This window comes from Stegastes partitus, unplaced genomic scaffold, assembly GCF_000690725.1.
Source record: "Stegastes partitus isolate 25-593 unplaced genomic scaffold, Stegastes_partitus-1.0.2 Scaffold96, whole genome shotgun sequence".
In the NCBI taxonomy this organism is placed as follows: domain Eukaryota; kingdom Metazoa; phylum Chordata; class Actinopteri; family Pomacentridae; genus Stegastes; species Stegastes partitus.
In genome coordinates, this window is record NW_007577827.1 from 122,236 (window position 1) to 148,093 (window position 25,858).

At 39.7% G+C, this 25,858-nt stretch overlaps 1 protein-coding gene across 1 annotated transcript in view; it reads right to left on the minus strand.

The window, feature by feature from the left end:
* Positions 1–635: 635 nt before the first annotated feature.
* The window catches only part of LOC103354079 (replication protein A 70 kDa DNA-binding subunit-like), a 47,270-nt gene continuing 22,047 nt past the window's right edge, over positions 636–25,858 (minus strand). The window contains exons 12-18 of the mRNA XM_008277333.1: positions 24,578–24,714; positions 23,860–24,008; positions 21,889–22,018; positions 12,806–12,982; positions 12,532–12,639; positions 12,237–12,323; positions 636–1,390 (exon numbers count right to left, since the gene is read on the minus strand). Of these exons, the coding sequence (XP_008275555.1) occupies positions 1,289–1,390; positions 12,237–12,323; positions 12,532–12,639; positions 12,806–12,982; positions 21,889–22,018; positions 23,860–24,008; positions 24,578–24,714 (890 nt within the window). The 3' untranslated portion in view covers positions 636–1,288. The remainder of the gene's footprint in view (positions 1,391–12,236; positions 12,324–12,531; positions 12,640–12,805; positions 12,983–21,888; positions 22,019–23,859; positions 24,009–24,577; positions 24,715–25,858) is intronic.

Below are 25,858 nucleotides of genomic sequence, written 5' to 3' on the forward strand. Positions count from 1 at the left end.
CTTTTTTTAACAGGGTTGCTGCATTATTCAAAAAAAAATAAAACGCTTTCACACCACACAGGATGCAATTTAGTACTTGTGTTCATATCAGTCAAAATATGAAGATACAATAGAACGCCGGCGATGAGCAGGATAAGCAGCAGGAAATGGCTGGATGGATGAACAAATGAAAAATAATTAATTCCTGTAAGTTCATTTAGATTTTGCTAAAAATGTCCTTCATGAGACAATGAGCTTCTGAGCCCCTAGCAGGAGTGACAGTGTTTGCTACAAGTCTCATGATGAATGAAAACTCCATAAAAAGTGTCGCTTTGTCTGCACACACAATCGCGGCCCTCCAGGGGACGAGAGGTAAAAAAAAACCTTAAAAAACATCTTATGTAAAAATCAGCGTGCATGGATTAATAAGCCATGTGCTCCAAGGAGTTCTGTAGAGCTGAGTCACTGAAGAAAAGTATACAGTAACAAAACTTGCCATCTAACTTTCTCAACACTTCATAGGTGTGCAAGGTATCCTAACAGTCAGGTGCAAAAACATTTTTTCAATCTGCTTTTTTTTGAGGAAACCAAATTCAATATTCCTGGACCTTTACACACCTTGTTAAATATAATAGTGATACAGACAAAGACGCTGCTTTTATCTTAATGTCCTTTTAATAATTTTTTTGTTTGAAATTTTTTAGAAGCCCAGAAAGCAAAATTAAACTTACGTTTTAGTGTCATTTGAACAAGCAGAAGACATTGTGAATACACCCTAAAGATGTGTGTCTCCCACGCACTTTTGCCACGCCTTCATTTAAAAAATGAAACAAAAAATAAATACGTGACTCATCTACGTCTTATGCAACTAACACTGAGCATCATCAACACACATTTTAAACCAAAGACATGACTCATTTTTTCTAAAGAAAGTAAAAACACCCATTTTAGTTTGTATGTGGCACGTGAGACATGAAAATGTAAGCACGTCTAAAACACAGTTCTGTTAACGAACAGTCGAACCTCTTTAAAATGCCAAAATGACATTAAATTAAAAGGTAAAAGTCATTTTCATAATGCTTCCAGTAATTTCACAGTGGGCCTGTTGAAGGAAGTGAACAACTAAATATCAGTCTTTTGTTTGGCTGCCATTAATTCAGATGAATCACTGGCCGCCCCTCTGCTGCCTCAGTCAGATACGCTTTTATCTCGCAGGTGGTAAAAGTCGAACACCAGTCACAGACCAGTCGCAGACCAATCGAAGACATGTTTAATTACCAGGAAGCCTTTTTGATGACTGGGACCGAGTTTAGCTAGTCAATTTGTGGATGTTACTGAGCAGTCGCCTGCTGTATTCCCTGTGGTCGATCGGTAGGACTTCCAGCACAGTTACCTTCACTCGACTCTCATCCTGAGGAGGAAAGAAAAATCTTGAGTTAGGTGCAGCAACATCTGATAAACAGACAAATCTAACCTCTGCAATTAGCATACATCAGGACACATTTTCTGAGCTCAACTGATACTGAGTTTTTGGATCAGAGTTAAAGATACTGATTTTGAAATATCAGCCAATACTCTTTATATTTCTACAAAGTATGTCAGCGCTGTATTGAAAAGGGGAAAGGATGACATCAATGTTTAGTAACTTTCTAGTAATGCATTTTACAAGCTAGTGAACAACTGTTAACAACACTGTGTGACTCCGTACCATTGTTTGCTCTGCAGTGATGTGTGCTCTGCTGCATGTGCTGCAGACTGTGCTGAGAATTTAAAAAAACAACAAAAAAAACTTTTTTCACATCAGCACATATCAGACAAGTAAAACACTGATACAATCTGATTGGCAAATATCGATGGATCAGTTGGGCTCCAAATAAATCAACCTTCCAAAACCGATAGTCACAGGTGAGCATTGTCGCTAAACCGGTATAAAATCTGTAATCTGTAATCTCTAATGGTAAAAAGACAGCTTCTTGTGGCAGTTTTGAACAATCTGTCCACTACTAGCTGGAAAAAGCAAAACACAAACAAATCCCTCCTGTGTGTTGTTTCTACATACGACAGCCACCATCTCCCCAAAACAGCTCTAATCTGGTTTGAAAGCCGGAAGCCAAGTCTCACTGTACAGTTCAATATCAGTTTATCTGGTGAGCGTGAGCCATCGTGTTATTAGCTCAAGCAGAACTGCAAAAATAACATGGTATTTATCAAACTGGTTTTGGTCTGCATCTCTTAGTTCTTCTGCATTGATTTGGTTGAGAATGTAACAAGTGTAGTAAATGGAAATCAGGTTATTTTTGTAAAAGAACATTTCAGATTGAAACGCACGATAAATGTAGAATGAAATGAAGAAATCTTGAAGGACCCGTTGCTTTTCATCACAGTATCTACTTTGGGAACCTCAACAGATACCACTGGACATAAAGATCATGAAGATTTTAACAGTGAAACACCTACTGGAGGACAGCCTGACATAAATAAGCTCCAAATAAAGACAAAACACTGATCATCCCTTATTATGATCAGAGCTTGTGGCAAAGCTTAGATAATCTACAAGCAACCTAAATAGATGGAACATAATTTGGAATTGACCCTATTTGGGTTCAAAGTTGGTGTCCAATCAAGAACTGAAAATACCTCTCTGATTAATACAATTTGTGTGGGGGACAGACTGTGGAAGGTGACATTTTCAGTCTCTAGAAGTGAACAAAAGCAGGATGTTTAGTTCAGTCAGTGCTTTTCTATTCAATGAATAAGATAAGCAGTGATAAAAACATGGGCTCCAATTCGACTTATTAAACATTTCTGTTTGAATTTTCAAGATGAAAATACAAAGCCAATGTCACATGGAAAACAATAATGTATATATATATATATATATATAGACACAAGAATTGGGCTAAAAGGTGGCACAGCTGGAAGCACTGTTGCCTTTCGAGGTCGCCGGTTTGCGTCAATGTGAGGACACTTGGGATCTTTCTGCGTGGAGTCTCCATGTTCTCCGCGTGCAGCGTGGGTTCTCTCCAGGCTCTCCGGCTTCCTCCCACACAATCCAAAAACATGTTGAGGTTAACTGGTGATTCTAAATTGTCTGTAGGTGTGAATGTGAGTGTGCTTGGTTGTCTGTCTCTAAGTGTGGCCCTGTGATAGACTGGTGACCTGTCCAGGGTGTCTCCTGCCTTCACCCTGAGTCAGCTGGGATAGACTCCAGCCCCCCCGTGACCCTAGTGAGGATTAAGCGGTGTATAGAAAATGGATGGATGGAGTTATAAGAATTGCTCACAATTCAGAGCCATCTAGTCTCAACAATCCGTAGAAAGAGCCGCCGTCCGTGACGTACGTTTCACCTTATATACCATCAAATAATGAAGACATTCTCTGATGAAGACATGCACTCAGAAACTCATTTCCATTATAATCACAGTCACTCTTAGAAGGATTAATCCAAAGACCATTCATTAATCAATTAGCAATTCAGCGAGCATAACCATCATCAAGGATTTAACATTTGCCCATTATCATATGTGATTCCACACCTCCATTAGTATTTTCAGTTTGCATCTACCTGAGGATTGCAGGCAAATTAAACGATACGGGGGGCCGTCAAGACGGAGGTTCCACTTGACGAAAGGTGACAACTATTTAAAAATAATGGTCTTCCAAATGACGGGGAACTGTGAGAAAGGCGGTTTGCTAATTTAATGTGCGTTGACTAATATTCCAATCACATCTGGAGAAAACAATTACTCAGTGGCCTAACATTCACCACCGTTCTCCAACTCAATTTCAGATGGTGGGGTGAAGTGGGGTTCTTCCCTGAAGAAATAAACAACACAACTTCACAACAGGGCACTGGAAAAAACAAGCAGACACACACGTTCAGCGACGCAACAGACAACGAGCTGGTACACACCTCTTACTGAGGCCACAACCTCAAAGAGAATTAATGAGATGCTGTACTGTAACTGAACAATAAAATGGCATAAAACTGAGAGCCACTGGAGAGAAATTAGAATAATGAAGCTGTAAATAATACTGTAAAGAGATGGCCTGGATGTGAATGAGAATTTGATAAATTCACAAACATACCTTTAGACTTTAGATAAACTAGTGGCAGGGCTCTGAGGATGTCTGAACACATCAATCCATCATTTTGAAATATCTCAAGAACTACTGGGCAATATTGCCCCAATATGTTGTACAGATCTGACATTAATGGTTCCCAAAAGATGAATCCTGCTGTCTTTAGTAGTCTTTAAACAGTTTTAGCTGTCGCCTATCCATAAAGAAATCTCCAAGACAGATTGCCACAACAATTTGTACAAACACATCTTAGTTCCAAGATAATGTTTCCTAAAGACTTTGCTGATTCCTCGACTATTTTTCAAGTGCCTCCATAAATTTCACATTTGGGGTTTTTAATGTCCGTGTCTCAATATTGAAGAATACTGTAGAGATTTGTTCTGTGTCTTTGTTAATGTGCACTCCATCATTTGTTAGAAACACACTAAAGAAAGAGGTAATAAATACGCCAAGAAACCTACTGGGAATATATCATACTAATTATGTAAATGATCACATTCATCAGGCTTTGAATGGCAGCTCTTTGAAATGTTTCTGTGCGCTCCATCTATACGAGCAGTGAAATTCAGCCACACATGAATCTTCTCAAACCTTTTTTGAACACACTGAGGGACGGCCAAAAGACCTGAATGTGATGTTGATAAAGACAGCTAAGAGTGCGGTTTGTTGATGATGTAACATGACTATGTTAAGTGTGTACTTGGCTCTCAATGGCCTGTCTCTTAACATATTGCAAGAAAAGCAGGGCCTCTCTGACACTAATGCATTCCATGAGACAAAATCAATCCATTCACTTCACACAGACAGATGTACTCAGACATGAGCGCAGAGACATGCACTCGCACGACTGAGGCCTTCTGCAGACAACAGGTGCACACACATCTATTTATACCGCTTCATATGTTAATAATGCACGGATTGACTGTAAGACAAATAACCAACCAGCCTGGAATAGATCCAGAGACTGACCAAGACTTGGACATAATTATTGCATCTAAGCCAGGGGCAGGAAATAGTGTTGCACAGTACACCAATATGAGAAAAGTACTGCAATAATCTGCCTTTAAAAACGATACAATTTCACATTTTATTACTTAAAGGATGACAGTGTTTTAACAGAAGCTGCCATTCCTGTAATTGGCCTCGCTGTTGCACTATGGTAATTTGCCCAATGTGCACAGATTCTCCACAAAGTAAATGCACAAAAGAACAAAGCTTAACACTCAGTTAGGCTTTTTTTTTTTTTTTTGGAAAAATGTTCTTAGACACTTTTACAAAGTTTTTATTTATTTATTTATTTATTTCACAGAATGTTAACTTTAAAGGTAGGATAACATTCTCTAAAGAAATTGTTAGACCATCGTGCAATAATATGCTTAGAACGTTTCCTGAATGTTGCAGTAAGAACATCATCCTCTTGTGATCATGTAACACAAGGTAACATTTTATAAAAGAATGTTCTACAATGTGTTAACTGAGGAACATCTGCAGAACATTGCAGGCAAAATCTTTTTGAACATGCCATAATACAGGAATATTTTATAAAAGATGTTCTGTCATCAGAGGACTTGACAACATCTGGAAAATATTATCAGAATATTGGTTTGAGAATGTTCTTCATTTGATATCATGTAATGCATCTGTGGCCCTCCGTCCTCCGAACATCCTCTGAATATTGCAGTTTAGGCAAACTTTCTCCACCATGGAAGGTTGACGAGGCAATTACACTCAATGATAAATGCTTAGTTTGGTTGTATCCTTTTAGCTAAGCGTACCAATGTCACAAACACTTTTTGATATGTAAACGCAGTGTTCACACCCGACCATTACTAACTTGCAAGCTACAAAAAAAAATCTGACTTTCATGTGTAAGCAGATCAGCAAAAACAGCTATAAACGAACTGAATTCCTGCAGAAAGCGTGAAAGTTGGTGATTAAAATGTGCAACGTACTGCTCGTACTCATCTCTGCAAAGGTTCATCCTTTTACAAGGCGCAATGTTACATGTGAAAATGGAGAGATGTGAAAGTGTGGAGAGGATTTGTGTAAAGAGCAGATCTGAAGAGTTCCTACAGTTCTGGTTGAACATTTTTGAATGCAGTGTGGTAAAATGATTCACTCGCTGACATGTAAAAACATCTTCAGTTGTTAGTGAATGAAAATACAACACATTTTTAAGTTCCACGTTCTGTCAATTATTATTCCATTACTTTTCTTGAGGTTCTAAGTTGTTGCTGTGATATTATTATTGATATACTTAGGCAGGTATTGTATCAAAGTAAGAATTTTGGTGACAACAATAGTATGAAATGAGATACACTTTCCTTTAATTGTCTTTTATACAAATGTAAATTAGATAATTAGGTGAAAACTGCACTCATCTGTCCTCTATAAATACAATCCATCATCTGAAAACTATTCAACAACATCTGTAGGAGAGTTTCTGATCCACTGCATGTACTCCTACCTTTGTAGAGCTCCACCCTGATGACAGGCAATGAAGAAAATATTTTATTTAAATGTACATTTTGATTTATTTTGTCAGTGGGATTAAACTCTTATATACATCCTGCACACTTGTTTAACTGTTTTAAGCATAAAGCTGATAATAAATAAACATTTCAGCAGCTGTCATTGCTGTGCTGATTGTACTTTGTGCATTCGAAGATAACTTCAGTGGGGCTCATTAGGCCATAGGAAGTATCGAAGGAAATCTTTTTAAATAAAATATTTGTGTTGTTGCCTTAATATATATAACAGCCGCATCCTGTGTGGAAGAATATATATCTGTTTGCATCAAATGTTAAAACTTTTCAGCCTCTAAAGCCTGTACAGACTACGACAACACCTGTATGGTGTCAGTCTGAACAGTTCGGTTCACAAAAGGTTAAACTGCACCTGAAACCCCCCTCTACATCGTTCTAATAAATATGAACTGAGGGACCCCCACTTGGATGATTTCTGTAATTTTCTGAAACTGACAACATGACAATCAAGTCTACTTTACGTCAGGATAAGCCTGATGTGTAGAGGACAGAAAGGGAGGCAGGGAGCTTGATGTTCTCCCCTAAATTTTCTATTTTTAATCACACATACACAACCATGTGTCACTTTTCATGTGTACATATGCAACACTAATGTCATCTACACATTTAAACAAATACTGCATCTCTGTCTTTTCTATAACAGTCAACATTCATTGTATCCTACTTATATGCTGATGACTGTAGACTATATAGAACTGACTAGAAGCTGCATGCCTTCTAATAACCAACTGTAGGCGATGACTCTGGTTACAAAACAAGTCCAACTGTATAGAATATTATAAGAAAATACCCCTACTTCATTGTTAATTTACTGCATCAGTAAACTAATTCCTAATGAGTTTAAGGTCTCAATCGCTACTTTTAAGTCTCCTTCAGTAGAGCATGATGTTCATTTTGTAAATCATATTCTGATTAACAGTAAAATCGACAATAAAGCAGTTGCAAAGGTGTTAGTAGTGTTTCAGGTTTTAAGTCACTGTCACCATCTGCTGTTGAAAGATGACGACGGCCAAAATGTCAAACTCGAGTTTTAAAAACAGTCGTTCATAAACCAACAGCAGACAGCCATCTGAAACCCAATGAGCCAAACTTTATGACCACTAGCTGATGAAGCCAACAGCGTTGATTATCTCATAACAAAGCATATGTCGTGGTCCGAAATATATTGGACACTAGGTGAGGAGCTGGTTCTCATACTTAATGTGCTGGATGTGGCAGGTACAGGCAATAGGGAAAACCTGAGCAACTTTGACAAGGGCCAAATCATTAAGGTCAGATGACTGGGTGACAGCATCTCTGAAATAACAAGGCCGGTGGAGGGCTCCTGATCAGGAGTGATGAGTACCTGCTGGTTCGTGGAGGGACAGACTACAAACGGGTAGCAAACACTTGGGCACCAAAGGCTCATCAATGCACAAAGGACATGAAGAATACTTTCTCTGGTCGGAAATAACTAGGGGGCTCCTGTGTACCTTTTGACACAACATTGTTAAATGAGGAATGTGTCACAACACACCTGCTGGAGCCACAGACCAGTCAAAGTGCCAATTGTAACCCTCTGCACCGTCAAAAGCATCTACAATGAGAGAGACCTTAGAGAAAAGGAAGGCGGTCGCTGATCTGATGGGTACTGTTTTCTTTTCTATTACATGGACGGTTGGGTATATATGTGTAGCTTCCCTGGGGAAATGATGACACCAGGAGGCACTGTGAGAAGGCAACAAGTTGATGTTGAAGACTGTGATGCTCTGGGCAATGTTCAGTCAAGAAATCTTTCATCCAGGCATTCACATAGATTTCAGATCGACACGTTCATAATTAAACACTGTTGCAGACCAGACTCATGCTAACGGCACTGATTTCCTGATGACAATGACCTCTTTCTGCCATGCCACGCAGCATGCACTGTTACTGGCACTCAAGGTGTCCAAAGGTTGCATCCAAATTTCTCAGACCCCTACTTAGTCGCACATCTGATGGATGTACCAGAACAAGAAGTCTAAGCAACTTAAAAGTCTTAAAAAAATCTTGTTCTGATCTGCAGCACCAGTTCAGGTGTTGTTGCTGAGTTCATGCCTTGGCAGGTTGGAGCTGTTTTGGTGGCATGCGAAGAATCAACTGCATTTTTAGGCACGTGGTCATAATGTTTCAATTCATTAGTCTACATCAATCTTATATTTTCTAATCTGGTAGAGACATATAGAAATGAATACTCTATTTAAGACCTTGACATAAAATTCCTATATATTAATTAAAGTTATATTTAATATTAAACAAATAATAATAATTAGTTTTGCAGTCTACATAAACCACAAACATACCAACTTTAGTAGGACCCTTGTGCTCAACAAGGCCAGTAGAGAGACATTACTAGACATTTCTCCCACATATACATACTTTCACAGTTATTTGGACAATAAACTTACAGTATATTATTTCTTATTTTGCTGCATTTGTTTATTTTAATAAGTTATTTATCTGTTCCTACCATCCTACTTTTTAAAAAACTGGTTCTTGTTTTGCTGTAACATGAATTTACTTCTGGTAATCTATGAAGTCATATCTCTTGAGTCACAATATCAGTAAGACAGTAGAAAATAAATCTTTCATAACCCAGTCCAACACTTACAAATAGGAAGAATGACTGACCACTGAAATCACCAAATGGGTAACACACAGCTGCAGGCCTGTGTGGTTTAATATTTATAGCTGATGACAGAAAAACTTTTGGGGATTTGAGTGGGTTGTGCTTGTTAAGTCTAAAACCTGATAGTTTGTCATCTCTGCTTTGCCCTAAAATAAGACAAACTTGAGTTTGTAAGCAAGAAGAGTTCTTAGAGCAACTTTAAAATATGATGCTATGCACAGTTGTTCTTTCTGTGTCCTTGTTAAGAAAAATGGCAAAGCACAAATTGTGTAACTTCATTAATCTTGTTAAGCTCTGACATGTCATTACATTGTTCTATTTTTATTTTAAAAAAAAAAAAAAAACACTTTGGTAAATGTCTGATCTCTCTGTCTTGTGTCACACTCCCAAGTCTGTGGGAAAGAACTGAGGCTGAGGCAGAAAGACATAACAGAAAAGTGAATCACAGACTCTGGCTTCTGTGTTTGTCTTTTTGAACCACATGCTTTGAAAAACACGGTAAACTCTGACTAACAGCCACTGAAAGTAAATTGTAATCACAGTGATAAACATTGTGTAGAACATGTATCTGTTCTGTGATCATTATCTCTACTTGGTGGAGTACTGAAATGATTAGTTCGACATTGTTTCCATTTGGTTTTCGAACAACTCTTGCCACTTTCTACAGTTCCTAAAAATTGATCATTGATAATTCATTTCAAAAGGAAACTCTCAGTTATAATTTGGTTTTGGTGTGTTGGTGGTTTCAACATCAGTGCCTGAACATTTCATTTTGCACCCGTTTTGCAGCTCTGCTCCCCTTTACGTAGGCACAGTAATGGCTTTGAAGTGTGATTAGCAGGTGAGCTTTTTTCTGTATGAAGTGTTACATGCAAGTAATTTATATTCAATACTGTTAAATTCATTAACAACAGCAACACTAAATTGAATTCATACAGCTATGTCACTCCTTCTTCAAACACAGGCAGGTACTGCCAACTGCAGGCTTCAATGACAAGACTTTATCGCACTTTGCTATGAAATGTATTCATGGTAAACTAATTTAGTATAATCAGGTCACAAGCAGGTCATACTCCTAACCTGCACTAATGTTCAGGGTGTTATAAATGTGGTAAAGCTGCACAATAGATTTAAACTGTGGCTACAACACTTTATCATGTTTTCTGTATCTCATTTCCATTTTTTGCAAGACTTCTGGACTGTGATGACTGTTGGTTTCTGTGTCTCAAATTTGAGCCCAGACTGCCATGAAATTTGCTGTGGATAATCATGGTCCTAAGAGAATGATTTACACACATCCATGCTCCCAAGGTGATCAAGTATTTGTTTTGAATGACCATGACTCTTCCTGTAATGCAGCCCAGAGGATTGGATTTTGAGCTCTACCACTGGTAAGACTGTAATAAAAGCAAAATCATCAGAGTGCTGTTTGTTCTGGCCAACACTTCTGTATTGTGCTATGTAATCAAAATTGCAGCCTCCAGCATGTGCCAGTGGTGCTTTGGGCTTTTTTTCCTCCTGGATGGTAAGTAGCAGTGGTATGCTGACATTTACTGTAAACAGTCAGTCAGGCTCATTCCACTTCATGTGTGAAGATCCCTCTTCACTGCAATAAACGTCACTGTATGTTAAACTAAAGTGCAGCTGCAGGAAATGTTCATTTCTGTGTAGAGAGACTAAAAAGCAGTATTTGTGCAATTCCACATAGAAAATGTTCAACATTATTTTCCAGATCATGAAGAATGTCTGATGAACTCTGCACAGCGTTTCTTGTAGGTTTTCTTGAGGTCAGGACACAGACTGTTCAGAGCTCATCCTACATCTCAATCATTCCACTCAGACTCTCGGTATGTGCCCCCAGTAGCAAATTAGCCTCTGAATAATTAAGCTAATTAGGCTTAGACAGACAATAGCTAAATGCTAATTAGTGCCTAATTAAGAGAAATGAATGCACAGCTGTATTTGTTTTCTGTTATCCAAAGTGCACTGGCTATATAACAACTCCCTTGTCACTCTGATACTAATTGAAATGGGTTTGGATTCATGTTGTGTGACTGACAGAGTATTGTGATTACACTGCGTTCGCATATCTTGCTTTGTGGCTTTACATGTTTGGGACCTCAGTTTGGTGGAAGATAATAAGTCATGGTGACTCAGGCTTTACACATTCATAGATGGAATGCATCTCATAAATTAAAACAACACATCACAATGTATTACGTATTAACACCAGGGGATGGTGACTGTTCACTTTGTCGCAGTGGAGTTCACTGTTAGTTTTTTTATTTTTATTTTTTTAATCATGCAATCTCCTTGAGCACCTTTTTATTACCGACAATTTGAAAGGTATCCCTACTAACTCCATCTGTAATAAGTACTTTATCTACTAAAGCTTTTAAAACTGCAAGTTTTCATGCCACGTTTGTAACTATTATCATAGCTTCATGCGTAACTGGAAAATATGCTCAGGGAAGTGAGAGATACTTCACTTTTGTGGCTGTGTGATTGACAAACACTAAATACTAACATTTCACAACTGAAATGTGGGAACAGTCATATGAAAGAAACTGCTCTCTCTCACACACACAGAGCTCAGATCAATGTATTGTAGCTGGTTCTTATTTTTTGGTTGATTGTGAAATTGACCCTAAATGAGAACATTTTCTGTTTTTACAACAATGCTACTTGTGTGCAAGCCTGGTAATTCTGAAAGCCTATTTTCCTGAACCATTATTGGTGCATGGGAGAAATAAAATGCCTGCTGGTGTATTTGTTCAGTACAGCGATAAGAACAGCTGTTTCTGACAGACATGCACCAGCCTATCAGGGCTGAATATTCCTGCAAGATCACTGAAAGAAATGCTTGCAGGACAATGATGAGCACCATTGTGTACCATTATATGCTGCTCTTTCACTCCAGGAGAAATAAATTGCATTGCATTCATTTAAACTGTATTGTGCTCCCGTTTCTTGCGACTTACGTTGTATGTCTCCAGCTTGACTCTGTTTTTAAAGATGTGAGTTGTGAAGTTGACTTTCTGGAAGACTTCATCGAATGCGTCTTCATCCTTTGGAACACAAACACACGCACACACACGTAAACACAAATTCAGGGAAGAGCGGTTTACAGGAAATCGTCTGTTACAGTTAGACCTCCTGGCAAAACTGCAAGTGCAATTTTCGTGTCAGATGTAAACAAACAACTTAAAGAAGAACTGTGTGTGGTAGCATATGCATGTGTGTGTGTGTGTGTGTGTGTGTGTGTGTGTGTCTCACGGTGTCTTTGAGTTGTCCCAGTGTTTCTGCACTGTGGCCTAACAGGACCTCAGCTGTCTCCTGGAAGCATGTCACCCACTGGTTATCCCCGAAGTCTGCTAAGTTGACCTGAGAGTCAGACATACAAAGATGATGAAGGGGCAAGAGATGATTTATATGTCATTATATATACATATTATATATATGAATGTTTGTACATGTGATCACAGACATTTCTGATCACAGCATATGTGACAGAAATCACTGATGAGTAATGAATGCACTTTGCACTTACAGAAAGTAAGAGTCTGTATTTATAGTTGGGGAAGTCTCTGTTACACTTTTCGCAGCGGTACAGTCCATTATGTTGGTCGATGACCTTCTTGTAGCAGTCTGCAGATGGACAGGCCTGGTACAGACAATTCTCCTTACGGATGTACACCACTGTTGCTACGCAGCTAAAATAGTCCGCCTGAAAAGAGAGAGAGAGGAAATCTAATTATGGGGACAAAGCTTAATCAATAAAGCTACAAATCACATCAAACTGCTGCAATTTGAAGGCTGCAGTTAATTTTCAGGTGCTGCCCTCTTACAAATATTGTGCTGCAGAGTCATCTAACCTGCAAATGAAGTTACATACTTGAAAAATCTTTTAAACCAAACAAAAAACTGAAATTTAATTATGGAAAAGGTTTGTAGCGCATTTGTATATTTTATTTTTTACCCTCCTGAGTAGCGAACATGAAGGTGGCAGTTTGTTCTAATGTCACACCACCTGACTCAAATCCTGACCCGACATGTTTCAGTGCATCAAACGTAATGTGAAATTCTAGCAGCACATTAAACTCAACTGTAACAGTGAGACGACTTCAGCTGGAGCTGAGAGCAGAGACAATGTAGCACTGATTCACCAGTTAATTAATACTGGCCTTCAAACGCATAATTCAAGTTACTAAAAATGTGTTAAATTGACAGAATACAGGACAGGCGCCACAGGAGGAAGGAACTCATGACAGGGTAATAGTACCAGTGTTACGGATCATCTGGCTTCCATGTTTAACTGGCAGCTTTCTCCTTTAATGTGTTATTGGTTGCTTGTAGTGTTGACAGATGCTAAGACATGAAAATAGCTGGAGCTGTCCTTGTGACTGCCTTATAGTTGCCTTGTTTCATTAAAATTTCAGAACATCCCATCAGATTCTTTTTTGGAGTCTTAGGCTTGGAAAAAAAAAATCTGTGTTACCAAGATGTCTGCAGTTGCATTTTCAATGTGGAAAAAGTATACTACATAAAGAATTCTACCTGACATCATGTTACTGACATAAAGCAGCTACTTTGTGCATACTATTCACCGCTTTTTCAAATGTTATGGTAACACTCAACTAATACAGACTCCTCTGAACAGCTAAGGATCTGAAAATGAAACTAACTGATACCTACAAAGAACACATTGGATCCCCATATTACTGCAAAACAGCTGCAGAAAGGATTAGCCAAGACAGGCACGGTGGTCCACTGTTTCTCTCTGCAGTGTTGACGCACAAATATGGTCCACACGAACGAGCCATCAGGAGGAAACCTTACCTGTGGCCTCATAACAAAATAAATTGAACATCTAAAAAGAACACCTTGCCAACTGTGCAGGTGTGGAATCATTCTGCTTTGGGGTTAAGTGGTAGCCAGTGGTCATGGAAAGACTGTGCAGATAGAGGGAAGAAAGGATTCCACTTCATGCGGCGTATCCAGAAACTGAGCGTACAAAGAGGCCTGCTTCTACAACAGGACAATGATGCCACAATTAGTGTTTAATTGTTTCACATTTTTAAATTCATAAAATAAGAAGACAGAGTGCATTGCCATTATCATTTTAAGAACGGCTCATATTTTATTGTCTGTTTGCTGCAGGGGCTCCATTTACTTCTTTTCACTTCAAAAATCAACAAACATGTAATTTGCCCAGGGGTGCCCAAGTGTTTGCACACAGCTGTAACGCTGCCAGATGCAAGTATGACTACTCCACTCATACACTCGCAACAAATAACTGTGGACCCATAAGCTTGAAAAGTTCCATTAGAGTACTTTTAAAGACAGAGCCTCTTTACAGTTTACATTACAACAATCTGTTATTTTCTACTGAGCACATCCACCTAGAACCTGGCACATTTTAATACGCGTTTTCCAATTGAAAGTAAACAGAGATTCAATATGTACCGTCTTTGTCTAATTTTGAGCCTGGATGATCAAAAAAAAGAAATTCTCTCCCTGCAGAGAAAAATTGGATCAACTCCTTCCATCTGTACATGCCATCAAATTAACAGGATTTAAACAGGTGCAGTTTTACAGACTTTAAAAACGCACGTTTGTGTGTGTCGGGAGAGGAAGTCTGGGCTTTGCAAAGTCTGTTCTAAACTTTTCACAAGCAGTAATCTTAAAGGTGTATGATGAATGGATCGGAACAAGATATCTCATCAAAGCGTCTGTAATGTAGGACGCAAGAATTTGGGAGATGAAAAAGACGGCAGGTGGCACAGGCCGTAAGAACACAGTGAGTAATCACTAGTCTAGAGTACAGTCACTATTTTCTGTTAAGGTACAAAAGAAAATGACCACAATGGTAGGTCTCAAAGCTGCCAAAACGGAATTGGAAGCATACAGTCAATGCTCACTAACTTATGATCATGACGTAACTGATGATGGGATATTGTCAGCTGGATAATGCCACCATCAGGACAGAACATGTGTAGGAATGGTTCATAGTAATGCTGTGATGTGAGCCCCACTGAACAGACAAACACAGCAACGTTAGAAACATTTAGGGTGAATTATCTTGGGTGGATATTTGCTCTAATTTAAATGGCACGAGCATTGTTTTGGCATTTTCTTCTAATATCATTATTGGCGTTTTTAACAAATAACTCAAATGTCATGAAACTAAAGAACAAATGAGAAAATATTGGGAGATGAAGATGAGCAAAAGTGCTGCTTCTCGTGTAAGCAGTTACAAGAATAAGACGCTTAGGGTGAAAAGAGAAATTTTAAATAAAATTAAAATAAACTCTGATCAAACTTGGCAGGATCTGTAAAACTGTTGCCAACAAGTCAGTCCAGCTGGTAGATGCATGCTGTTTACACATCTCTATTTGACTTCCAAACAATCTTGGAACAGTTTAAAAAGAGAGCAGAGGGAGTTTGAGAATTCTTTGCATAATAGATGCAACATGAGATGAGTCTCTCCCTCTCTAATACAAAAACTGTGCTAATGTACATGCACACACAAGCAGGCTGACATATACACATGACTACTATGCAAGGTTATATGCAAAGACCCAAACTTGTGCATTTGCAATACAGATACAATGAGCTAAACTTCTTTCTGTTATGAATTTAAATTAAAGTGTACACAGTCAAACAGAATCAAATTAAAATGCAGCGATGTTGCTGTAATTTAAACAGATATTAGCACCTTAGGCGGCAGAACTCACACTGGTAAAATCAACAGCTAAAAAGGAAAGAAATGCTAATTCTGAGGGGAAAAGGCTATTCTCTCATCCTGTGGAGAAGCACGGCATTCGATTTACATAAATATAAATATAAAGAATGCACACGGCAGATGAACTGTGTCTCATTGGGAAGAGGCGCACACGTGTACGCGCTTGCATGCAGGCATACACACGCTTAAACACACGGTGAAAAATGTGATATACATGCACATGTAAGGAACCAGAGAAAAAGCCTTTTTCCTAGATTCACCAGAGGGTATTTCTTCTACCAGGAGAACAGGCCTTAAACAAGATGTTGGAATTACAGCCAGAATTTAAAATGAAATGCTTTAAAATGCATTCTAAACAACAACTACAAGCTAGAGCTGGGCCAGACTCATTACTAATGTTGGCCTAAATGAGTCTATCAAAGACTCTTTCTAGGATGCCGGCCAAATTCACACACACTGACTGAGCAATGCTGTTCCTTCGTTATACAGCCCACACACTCTGTAAAGTGTTTAGTAAGAGAATTGAATGTGAAAAGGCCATTGTGTTCACCGCATCCCTTGTGAGAGGGTTGATGTTGTCCTGTGTCCCCACGACCTCTACAGATACTGTCAGTCAGACTTAGAGCTCTCTGACACTTTTTTCCCGCTAGCTAACACTGACTCAGAGCCTCATAATCTGTCCACCCATCCATCTACCCAGTATCCACGCCACACAGCAAGTACCCTTCCGAAACACTTAGTAAGAAGGTTTTTTTAATTAGGAGATTTTCTCCCGTAAGCAACAGCCCTCTCCCCCTCAACACTCCACTCCCATGTTTCCGCCTGCGTGCCTGCCTCGTCACATTTTGCAGACTTGGGCAGATTGGAGTGCTGGAAGGCTGGAGAGGTGGGAAGGCGATGGGTGGGGAAGGTGGTAGGAGGGTGGATGTGACAGGAAGAAAAGAACAGGATGCTTTTTTTAAGGAGGGCTTGTTGAGGGCTTCTGATGTTGGAAAATGCTACAGACAATGTGCAGCTAGGGGTCAGCAGGATCCGGACAATAGTGATTCCATCAAAACTGGATGACTCTAAATAAATGCCGAAGCATTTGTCATCATCTCTCCCCTTCTCCGTCTGTGCTTTTTCTCTCCCTCTGTATTCCAGTGTGTACACAGAAGCCTTGGGGCAAAGTCTTAACCTTAAACACACTGATGAGAACCTAGAAGAGCAGCATGACTAACACTGCACACAAAAACAGACACACAAACGCAAAAAATACGCACTTAGACTTACCTAACGATACTCACACACACACGCAAAACATACCCAACATTCTGAAAATAGTTTTCATTCTTATCACACCAAATCCCTGTGTCACCTTCTGGCACCTAAATGCAATTAAAATTTGTATGTGGAAGGGCAACCAAGTGAAAATCTACTTCACATAATTGACATGGCTGCACATGCCAACTTTAATGCTTGTCCCAAAACCCCACCACACACATTGCTACATTAATTAGAAATGGCTTGCACACTTACAACCACACAGAAACACAAACAGAGCCAGAGTCACGCACATACATGGAGGCAAACAGGTAGAATGTCAAATTAGGTTCCTTGGAACTATAAACTAATGATTTGGATTCCATTATTATAACCAAAGCAGCCTCAGAGTATGTGATAGACAAGCTTCTTAAAGCCTTTCAATTACAGAAACAGTTGGGGGTGCACGGAATAGCAAGAGAAAAAGAGAAAACGGGACAAGACAAAGAGAATAAGGGAAGAAGAAAAAAACTGAAAAACAGGAGAATTTCTCACTTTTTTCACTCTTTCTCCACATCTGTGCAACTTTTCCGATCTGCACCCGTTTCTCAACACCCCTCGTCACTCCTTCCTCTTAGTCACCACACTCTTTCCTCCTTTCCTTTCCTTCTTTTACTATCTTTTTCTGTAGTCTTGTGCCCTCCCATCCTTCAACACAGGTTGGTAAGTGACATGAAGTTTAAGTGGCTCTGCCTGGCTTTTCTACTCGTCTCTCACTCTCCCACGTTTTCCATTCGCGCTACTTCCCTTCTGGTAATGTTATGCCCTATAGGCTTCCTCCACCTCCAACGCATAATTAGAAATTTTTATTAGAAACTACATTGATCTTGAAGCTACCCATAAGTGGCTTCCAATTAAATGCGAGGAATGAGGGAGACTAGTCTCAGATAAACCTAATTAATTAGATGGAAAGTTTAGGAGTGGCACATTCCACTTAGATGCACTCTACTTTTGGTTGAAAGCATAATAATTCTGTGCAATGACACTTCTTAAAATGGCTCATGGTTCAATTTGAGAGTTCTTGCTTGTTTCTCCAGTGGCGTCCGGCAGTACTGCTAATATGTGAGCATCACTATCTGCCTCCCACAGCTAAAACAAGAGAAGCATGACTCTAATCCATGAAGTCATAGCAAGGCACAGCCTAGAGCTGCTCTGTTTACAATGAATGGAAGACTGACTGTGGATTTGTGTTTGTCTAAACGCTTACATTCAAATGAGACTGAGGAGCAGTCAGGTCTAAAAAATCACTAAATCCATGTCTGTTTACAGAAAATCTCTTTGATAGTTTTTAATAAGAGGCCTTAAATCTCTGTGACAAACACGTTATGACCCTGTGATGATTAGTAGCAGGGGTTGTTTTTAGTGTGCCTATTGTCACTTCAGTTCAGTTCAAATGGCTGTATTGGCATCACCACATTCAGACAGAAGTGCAGATACAGTGTGTCGGTGTTGGAAAACAAAGGGCTGGTGTGATGCAGAGTGCAACTGCCTAAGCAGTAGCTAGAACTTCTGCTTTGTGTGCCTGCTGTTAGCTAGCTCCTTAACCTTGAGGAGAGAAGAAGGGAGCCGAATGCGTGAGCCTCCCCCCCTGCGAGAGCATAGCCTCTTGACCACCAAGACTCCTACAGTGCTGCCCTATGGCAACCCATGGTAACTGGGTATCATGTGACCCCAGGCTGAAGTGCATGTGGAGCAGCAGTCAGTCCCAGAGGCATGATGGACAGGCCCACCAGTGAACGGGTACACCCTGATGTCTACTAACCACTGCTCCACCTATGTGTCAAAGAGCACACACCCCGCTGCTGAGTGGGTGTCCTCTCGAAGAGAAAAGGCTCAAGGGACAAACACCAGCAGAAAACACAGCATACTTCATCAGACAGTTTAATGTTTTCAAGCATTGTTCTGGCAACACTTGCAGTTAAACTGTTGTCAACCATTTTGGTTCACTTTTGCTTTGGATCATGCCAGGGAGGCCTGAGATGCCCTAGAGCAGGGGTGTTGAATCCTGGTCCTTGAGGGCCACAATCCTGCAAGTCTTAGATGCTTCCCTCTTCCTCAATCAGGTGTGTTGGAAGAGGGACACATCTAAAACTTGCAGGATTGCGGCCCTCGAGGACCAGAGTTCGACACCCCTGCCCTAGAGGGCTGTATGGGCAACACAGGACTAAGATACACCTTGGCTACGCTTCTTGTAGCCTGAAGAGCAAATTCCAGTCTCACTGCACACTCTGGAGATGGAGAGACAACGTGGAACGTCAGCAGTTATGAGTTATAAGCCCTTTCTCATGCCGACCTAACCATGTAAGTCAAGTTAAGTCACTGTTATTCATATAGCATATTTAAAACAACAGCCATCGAGCCAAAGGACGTTCCAGCAGAGAAACAACATTAGTGTTGCCAATACTATAACTGATTTTAAATATTAAATCTAGGACAAGCAATGTCCCGATTCCGATCCGAACAGTGGGATCTGGGCTAATTAAGGCATTCTTTAACTAAACAGCATCCACAGAAACCCAAGCCCAATCCTTTGTTTATGTTTGCTGTGTTGTAAATTTGAATAATTCTCTTTTTAAATACAGAATTATCAAATGATTAATTTGTCATGCAAATTCAGCAGAATGGACATTTGACCTCTACTAATGTCATTTTTAACCACAGACACATTGGGTTACACAGCTGTTTCACATGCCACTGTGAGGTTTTCCTAGATGATCCTGGCTTGAGTTAACACATGCGCTGGTCGGCATTCATTAAGCGTCACAGAAGACTGTGTCATGGTGTCCCTTTACTAGTTGAACCCCCACAACACTCTCTACCTTGCCAACACAGAACTACCCAACTCTGTGGGTCATTACAGTATTAGACAGTGAAAGGCTCCACCTGGTGGCCCAACTAGGTACCCAAATGGTTTTAGGTATCAGCAGTTACTAAATATGAATGACATGGATTTGATTAATTAGGACATCCCTAGTTAATATCCTGCAATGTTCTCATGGGAATTTACCCAAGTCATGTAAATATTACAGCTAAAAGCCTACATATTATACAAAAGACAACGCTACCTGCTAAATTGGTAAAATTAGGAAAATACAATATTAATAGTTAAAGAAATGTAATCGTAAAATTTAAATGAAGCTAAAAAACTACACATAAAAAGCCCAACAAATCCAAAGATTCATACTGCCGTTAGTGGAGAGGAAGAACTCCCTTTAGACAGGAAGAGACCTCCAGTAGCTCAGGAAGGGCGGCCATCTGCATCAACTGGTTGGGGTGAGGGTAAAGGGGAAACAGAAAATGTAACTTCTGCAGCCAAGTCTGCCTCTCACAGATTGGACGCCACAACCACAGCAGATGATGGGCTAAACTCTAATTCCCAGGCACAATGAACCAAAGGTCTTGAGAGACTGCGATGCCACAACCAGGCCAGTCCCAGGCACTTGTCTAAATTTCTGGAAGATTTGACATTTCAAAACATCTGTTACAGAAAGAAAAAAAAAACTGAACATTAATAAATAAAAAGGATAAATGACAAAAAATAACTAATATAATTCAGTAATCTGAAGTGTTTTGGCAACATCAAAAATAGCAGATTTAACTTCTTTTTCTTTTCTTCCCCACTGTTAATTTGTACCCTGTGATCTTCTTAATTTTCCAAAATGCCTTTTCACAGTGAGTAAGCTGGATCCAGACATATTTTATGCTGTATGTGTAGCACAAGAAAGGGTAGGGAGAGCAAGCAAGTGAAGGAAGTCGAGAAAATGCAAGACTTGTGCTCTTCATGTCATAGTCTGTCAACGTGATGGATTTGTCCCTGTGTGACTGCAAACTTTGGTGCAAAACACTGAAACTCTAACTCCTTGATTCTCTGGGACTGACACCAAAATCTGATGTTTACTGTGCTTGTCTTACAACACTGAAAATATTTTATCCTATCAACCTCAGTTCTACTGTAGTTATGCTGATGTTACATCATCTGCAGAGGGTTTCTTTCATTCCCCTTCAAACAGTAGCCAGCTGCCCGAGCGAGAGAAGGATTTTCTGACTCACATATCAATCTGCTTCCAACCAAAGTTTTCATAAAGAACCGGCTCAGAGATCTAACTAAAACTGCAACACAAATAACAAGATTTATGTTTCGCTGTTACACATACCTCGCAGTCTAATTTCCATCAGACCTACTACAGATCCCCTGCTGTGTGACTCAAATGCAAGTAAATAAACCAATCTACAAATTATATAAATATATTTTGAGTCAAATAATCACTATCACAGTTGCTTGTGGTTCACATAATGATTCATGCATTTAGCCCTTTTATGGAAACTGCACTGAATCAAGTGCCAAAATCAATCTACAACCAAAACCAACAGCGGAAATAGCTAAAGGATCAATTAATCCAAATCCTTATTTTAATAGAATGAGTTTACCAATGGAATAGCTTTTGTTTCAACTGCCTGTTCTTCAGGTTTAAAGAGACAATTTTCTCTCTTTTCTCAGTGCATTTAGTGTTGAGCTCGTTTGTAGATGTATGCCCTGTTGTGTAAATATATGTATGTATTTGCATGTATGTATGTGTGCACTGCACCTTCTCTCCGTGTCCCATGCTTTCACTCTTAACATCACTCAGCATTTTCCAGTTCGTCTTTGATCCACTAAATGTTGACCTGGTCTCTGTCAGCGATTGGCTGTCGAGTGCATAGCCTTCCTGGTCAAACCTATAGTTGGACATGAAGCACACATGTATAAGTAAATGCATGCCCAAACAAATACATGAAAAGAAACAAAACAAACGTGAAATGGAATGTGTGTAGAAAAAGAAAGGAGGGTCTGTTTAGTCAAATTAAAAGCAGAGTGTGCTGGAGAATATAATGTATGATCCCTGGATACCAAAGTGATTTGCCTAAACAAGATGCACCATCAACATTTTTAAATGTCCAGGAGTCTAAGACAGTCTGAAAGCAAGCATGCGTGTTACATTAACAAACTTTGATCGTTCCTGTGGAAATTCTACACTGCACTGTATTAGTTACTATCTAAAGAAACCAGCTTCAGACGTAACTGAATTACTCCCTTAATCCCTTAACTGATTTACAGCCACTGCGTCTGTATTCTGCAGTATATTTGATCTGCCTGTCTGTCATGGGCAAATGCATTCATAGATCAATCAGCCTTTTTATATTTGCATACATTACTGTCCATATAGAGTTCCTTCACTGAGCAAAAAAGAAAAACAAAACTTGTCCATCTGTATTAAAGTCTCTCCACTCCATCTTTTTATTTAGCTACCTTTTATATTTCCTCTAAAATCGTAACGCATCAGTGTGACTCTGCTCTGTATTCTAGCTGAGCAGAGCAATCTAATCAAGGCATCTTACAAATTCATCAGTTTCCTTGAATTATGCAAGCGAGCCTGGTCAAAACAATCCCACATAGCACCACATCGCCACAGGAACTAAAGTCAGACACACACTTTCTGTCTTTGTACAGCGCAGACATAAATGTTAAAAAGAAGCGGAAAACATTCCGTCTGCTCCTCGAATAACTTCATTGTCATTCGTTCACCGCTGTCAGCATGTAAACCGGAGAGGGGACCAAACAGCGGCAGAGATCAGGGGGGAAAGCCAGGGATTAGAGAAGAATGGAAGGGGTGATGAAAGGAAGGAGGGTGCCGTTTTTTTAGTTATTTAGCCCTTAGAATGTCAGGATGAGATGGTGTATTGACCAGAGACCTAATAAGACTAAGATTAAAGCTGTAGCAATGGAGCCTGCTCCTCCTCCGACACACACAAGTAACTGCTATAGCCATTGCAACGCATTTACGAACACAGCCAAAGCTATTGTTCATGGATCAATTAGCAAAATTTATAAAGCCGGCATTAGCAACTGACAAAGTGACAAGAACAATGCCCACAGGTACCAACAAACACCCCTCTTTACATACTGTATTCACACTTTGAGGCTGTGAGTGTACTGTTTGCAATTTTCTAACCAAGAATAGCTTTTGAGTGTAACACACAAGCAGTCATATGCACACTCGAGTGTTGTTATGTACACGCACAGGGAAAAAAATAATAAAAGCGCATCTATATTTCAGCGGTGGCCAGACTTGGGAGCAGCCTTAATGAGTGAATGAGTCATAATTCAAAATCCCTCCACAGGAACTGCTAATGGGAATCCAGTTTGATGCGGCTCACCGTGTCCCTGTATTTCTGAGCACGTACAGGAGCGATTCAGAGCTGGAATCCAGAAATATCCGTGTTATGCTTCCCTGTTATTCCCTTCATCCAGTCCCAGTGGGACTGAAGGGGCACATGCCACCAGTCTCTTGACGTGATCATAAGGGCTCCACACTTTTGCTCATCAATGCATACGTATGCATTCCCCGTGTTCAGAAATTAATATAGTGTTTTTCATATAAATAGGCAATCCAGCAACAATAATCTCCTAATAGCAGAGTGATTTGTGTGGGTGTCTTGTGCTGTGCTTGTGACAGAATGTCAGTAAGATTCTGTGTGTGATTATTGTTGTTGTACTGTTGCACACCAGTGTGACTCACCACGCCCTCAGTCTAAAGGTCTCCGGTATGTCTGGGTTGACCATGACTGTTGAGCTAAACAAAGCAGAGAGAGATCTGCCCCCAAAATCAGACAAGCGAGCTCCTTTGATGGCAACCACAGGCTGCCCAGAGCTGTCAAACTTTTCCGCCTGGAGAAAGAAAAAACAGTGTCAAAAACAGTAATTGAGGAGAGAGAACATGAGACAGCAAAAGTGCTTGTGTTTTTGTCTCATATGTTTAGTCTACATCTGCAGCTTGGAGACACCAGAAAGTAATATGTGGTAAAGCTTGCTTTTATAATTGGACAACCTACAAGTTAATTTGAAAGTCATTTTTGGATTTTGGCAAAGAGGAGGGATTAGCTCTTGCAGATCAAATGAGCTTAGAGAAGAATAGTGCCATTTCATGCACATTCGAGAGTTATTTAGCCTTCTGTCTCAAATCAGAGACTCTGGTCCAAAACAGTCCTGAAGGTCACAGGAATGGTTTGACCGATCCAAATTCTACAGCCCAGAAAACCCAATCACAGTGCTTTGTGTGCAAGAGCACCCACAGTTATGCTATGCGTGCATGCACACATGCACTGACATGGATGCATGCACACATGGGCACCTTCATAAATACACAATCAATTTGAGTTTGCTCAACATGTTTTGATGTTAGGCCTCAAATGTACCCATGGATGAAGAGGGGGAGTGAGAAAGACAATCGTTATTACCTCTTCTCCCCACAGTGTGACTGTCACCACTTTGCCGGTTGTGTCCATTAGGCTGAGGGCCCTCTTGGAGACTTCTCTGCTGGACTTAGTGGTGATACGGGACACATCCTCTGCACTCTTACACACTCCAATCACATCTACAAGAGATAAAATCATTTCACATCTCCATCTATAGATAGTTCATGAATACAGGTCGACAAATATTCTTAAAATGAGGGAAGAAAAAGACATTATGTGAAGAGAGCCTTCTGAAATGTCTCTACATAGAGAACATTTTAAAAATACCACTTGGATATACTCTAAATAATGTGAAGTGTTATCACATCAGAAGCGGTAAAGATCCAACACAGCACAGAGCCGACACTCCTGTGATATTGCCAAGTCACAGCAGACCAACATAAATGTCATAACAGGCTGGCTATCACCCAGGCCCACATTCCAAATCACAACAAACACACTTGTTCCTCATTCATTTTCCCTTAATGCTCAAGGCCTTAACACTTCATTATAGATTGCTGCACTTAGTAGCAGCGACTGCTGAGCTCTAAGAAGGGGCACTCTGAATCAGCACAGGTCAAATTAATTCATAAAGAGTTTATTGTACAATGTCACAAGTTTACTGAAAAACAAAGGGAAGAAATACCGACTACATTTACAAATATACGTACAACTTAAATCAAATAAATGTAACGTGTACGTAATGACAAATGGAAATCGTGTACGTTAACGACTTAAAGTGCCTCTTTTTCTCTGATAAAACAGTGTTATAACCCATTTCTTATTCATAAGAAACAAGAGAAAAGCAGCCAAATTCAAGAAGCTCGAAGCAGCAGGGATTTGTTATTTTTACTTGATTAATAACTTAACAGAGCTCTGTGGAGTTTTCTGGTAAACACAGTTGTATCTACATTCAGTGATACTCTCTGAAATGTTGTGTATTCTTGTGACTTGACAAGTGTAGCTTCTTACTCATAAAACATTTGCAAATCTGTTTTTTTTTTTCCTTTGGGTGGGGGGTTGTTTTTTTAAATTGTAGATTGTTTACATCCATGTTTTAAAGATTGCAATGTCCTTCTTCCTTTCACTTGTTAGCACATTATTAAACCTCTATGCATTTTACTGCTGCCAATAGTTAGTCAGTGGAATTGTTTACAACAGATGGCAGGTATGTGTGTGGCTTTAGGTGTCTGCACATGTGCATGAGGAGGAGAAAAAAGGAACCAGAACCACCACAAGTTGCACACATTTCTGTTGGTCAGTTCTCTGTCAGTCACCTCATGG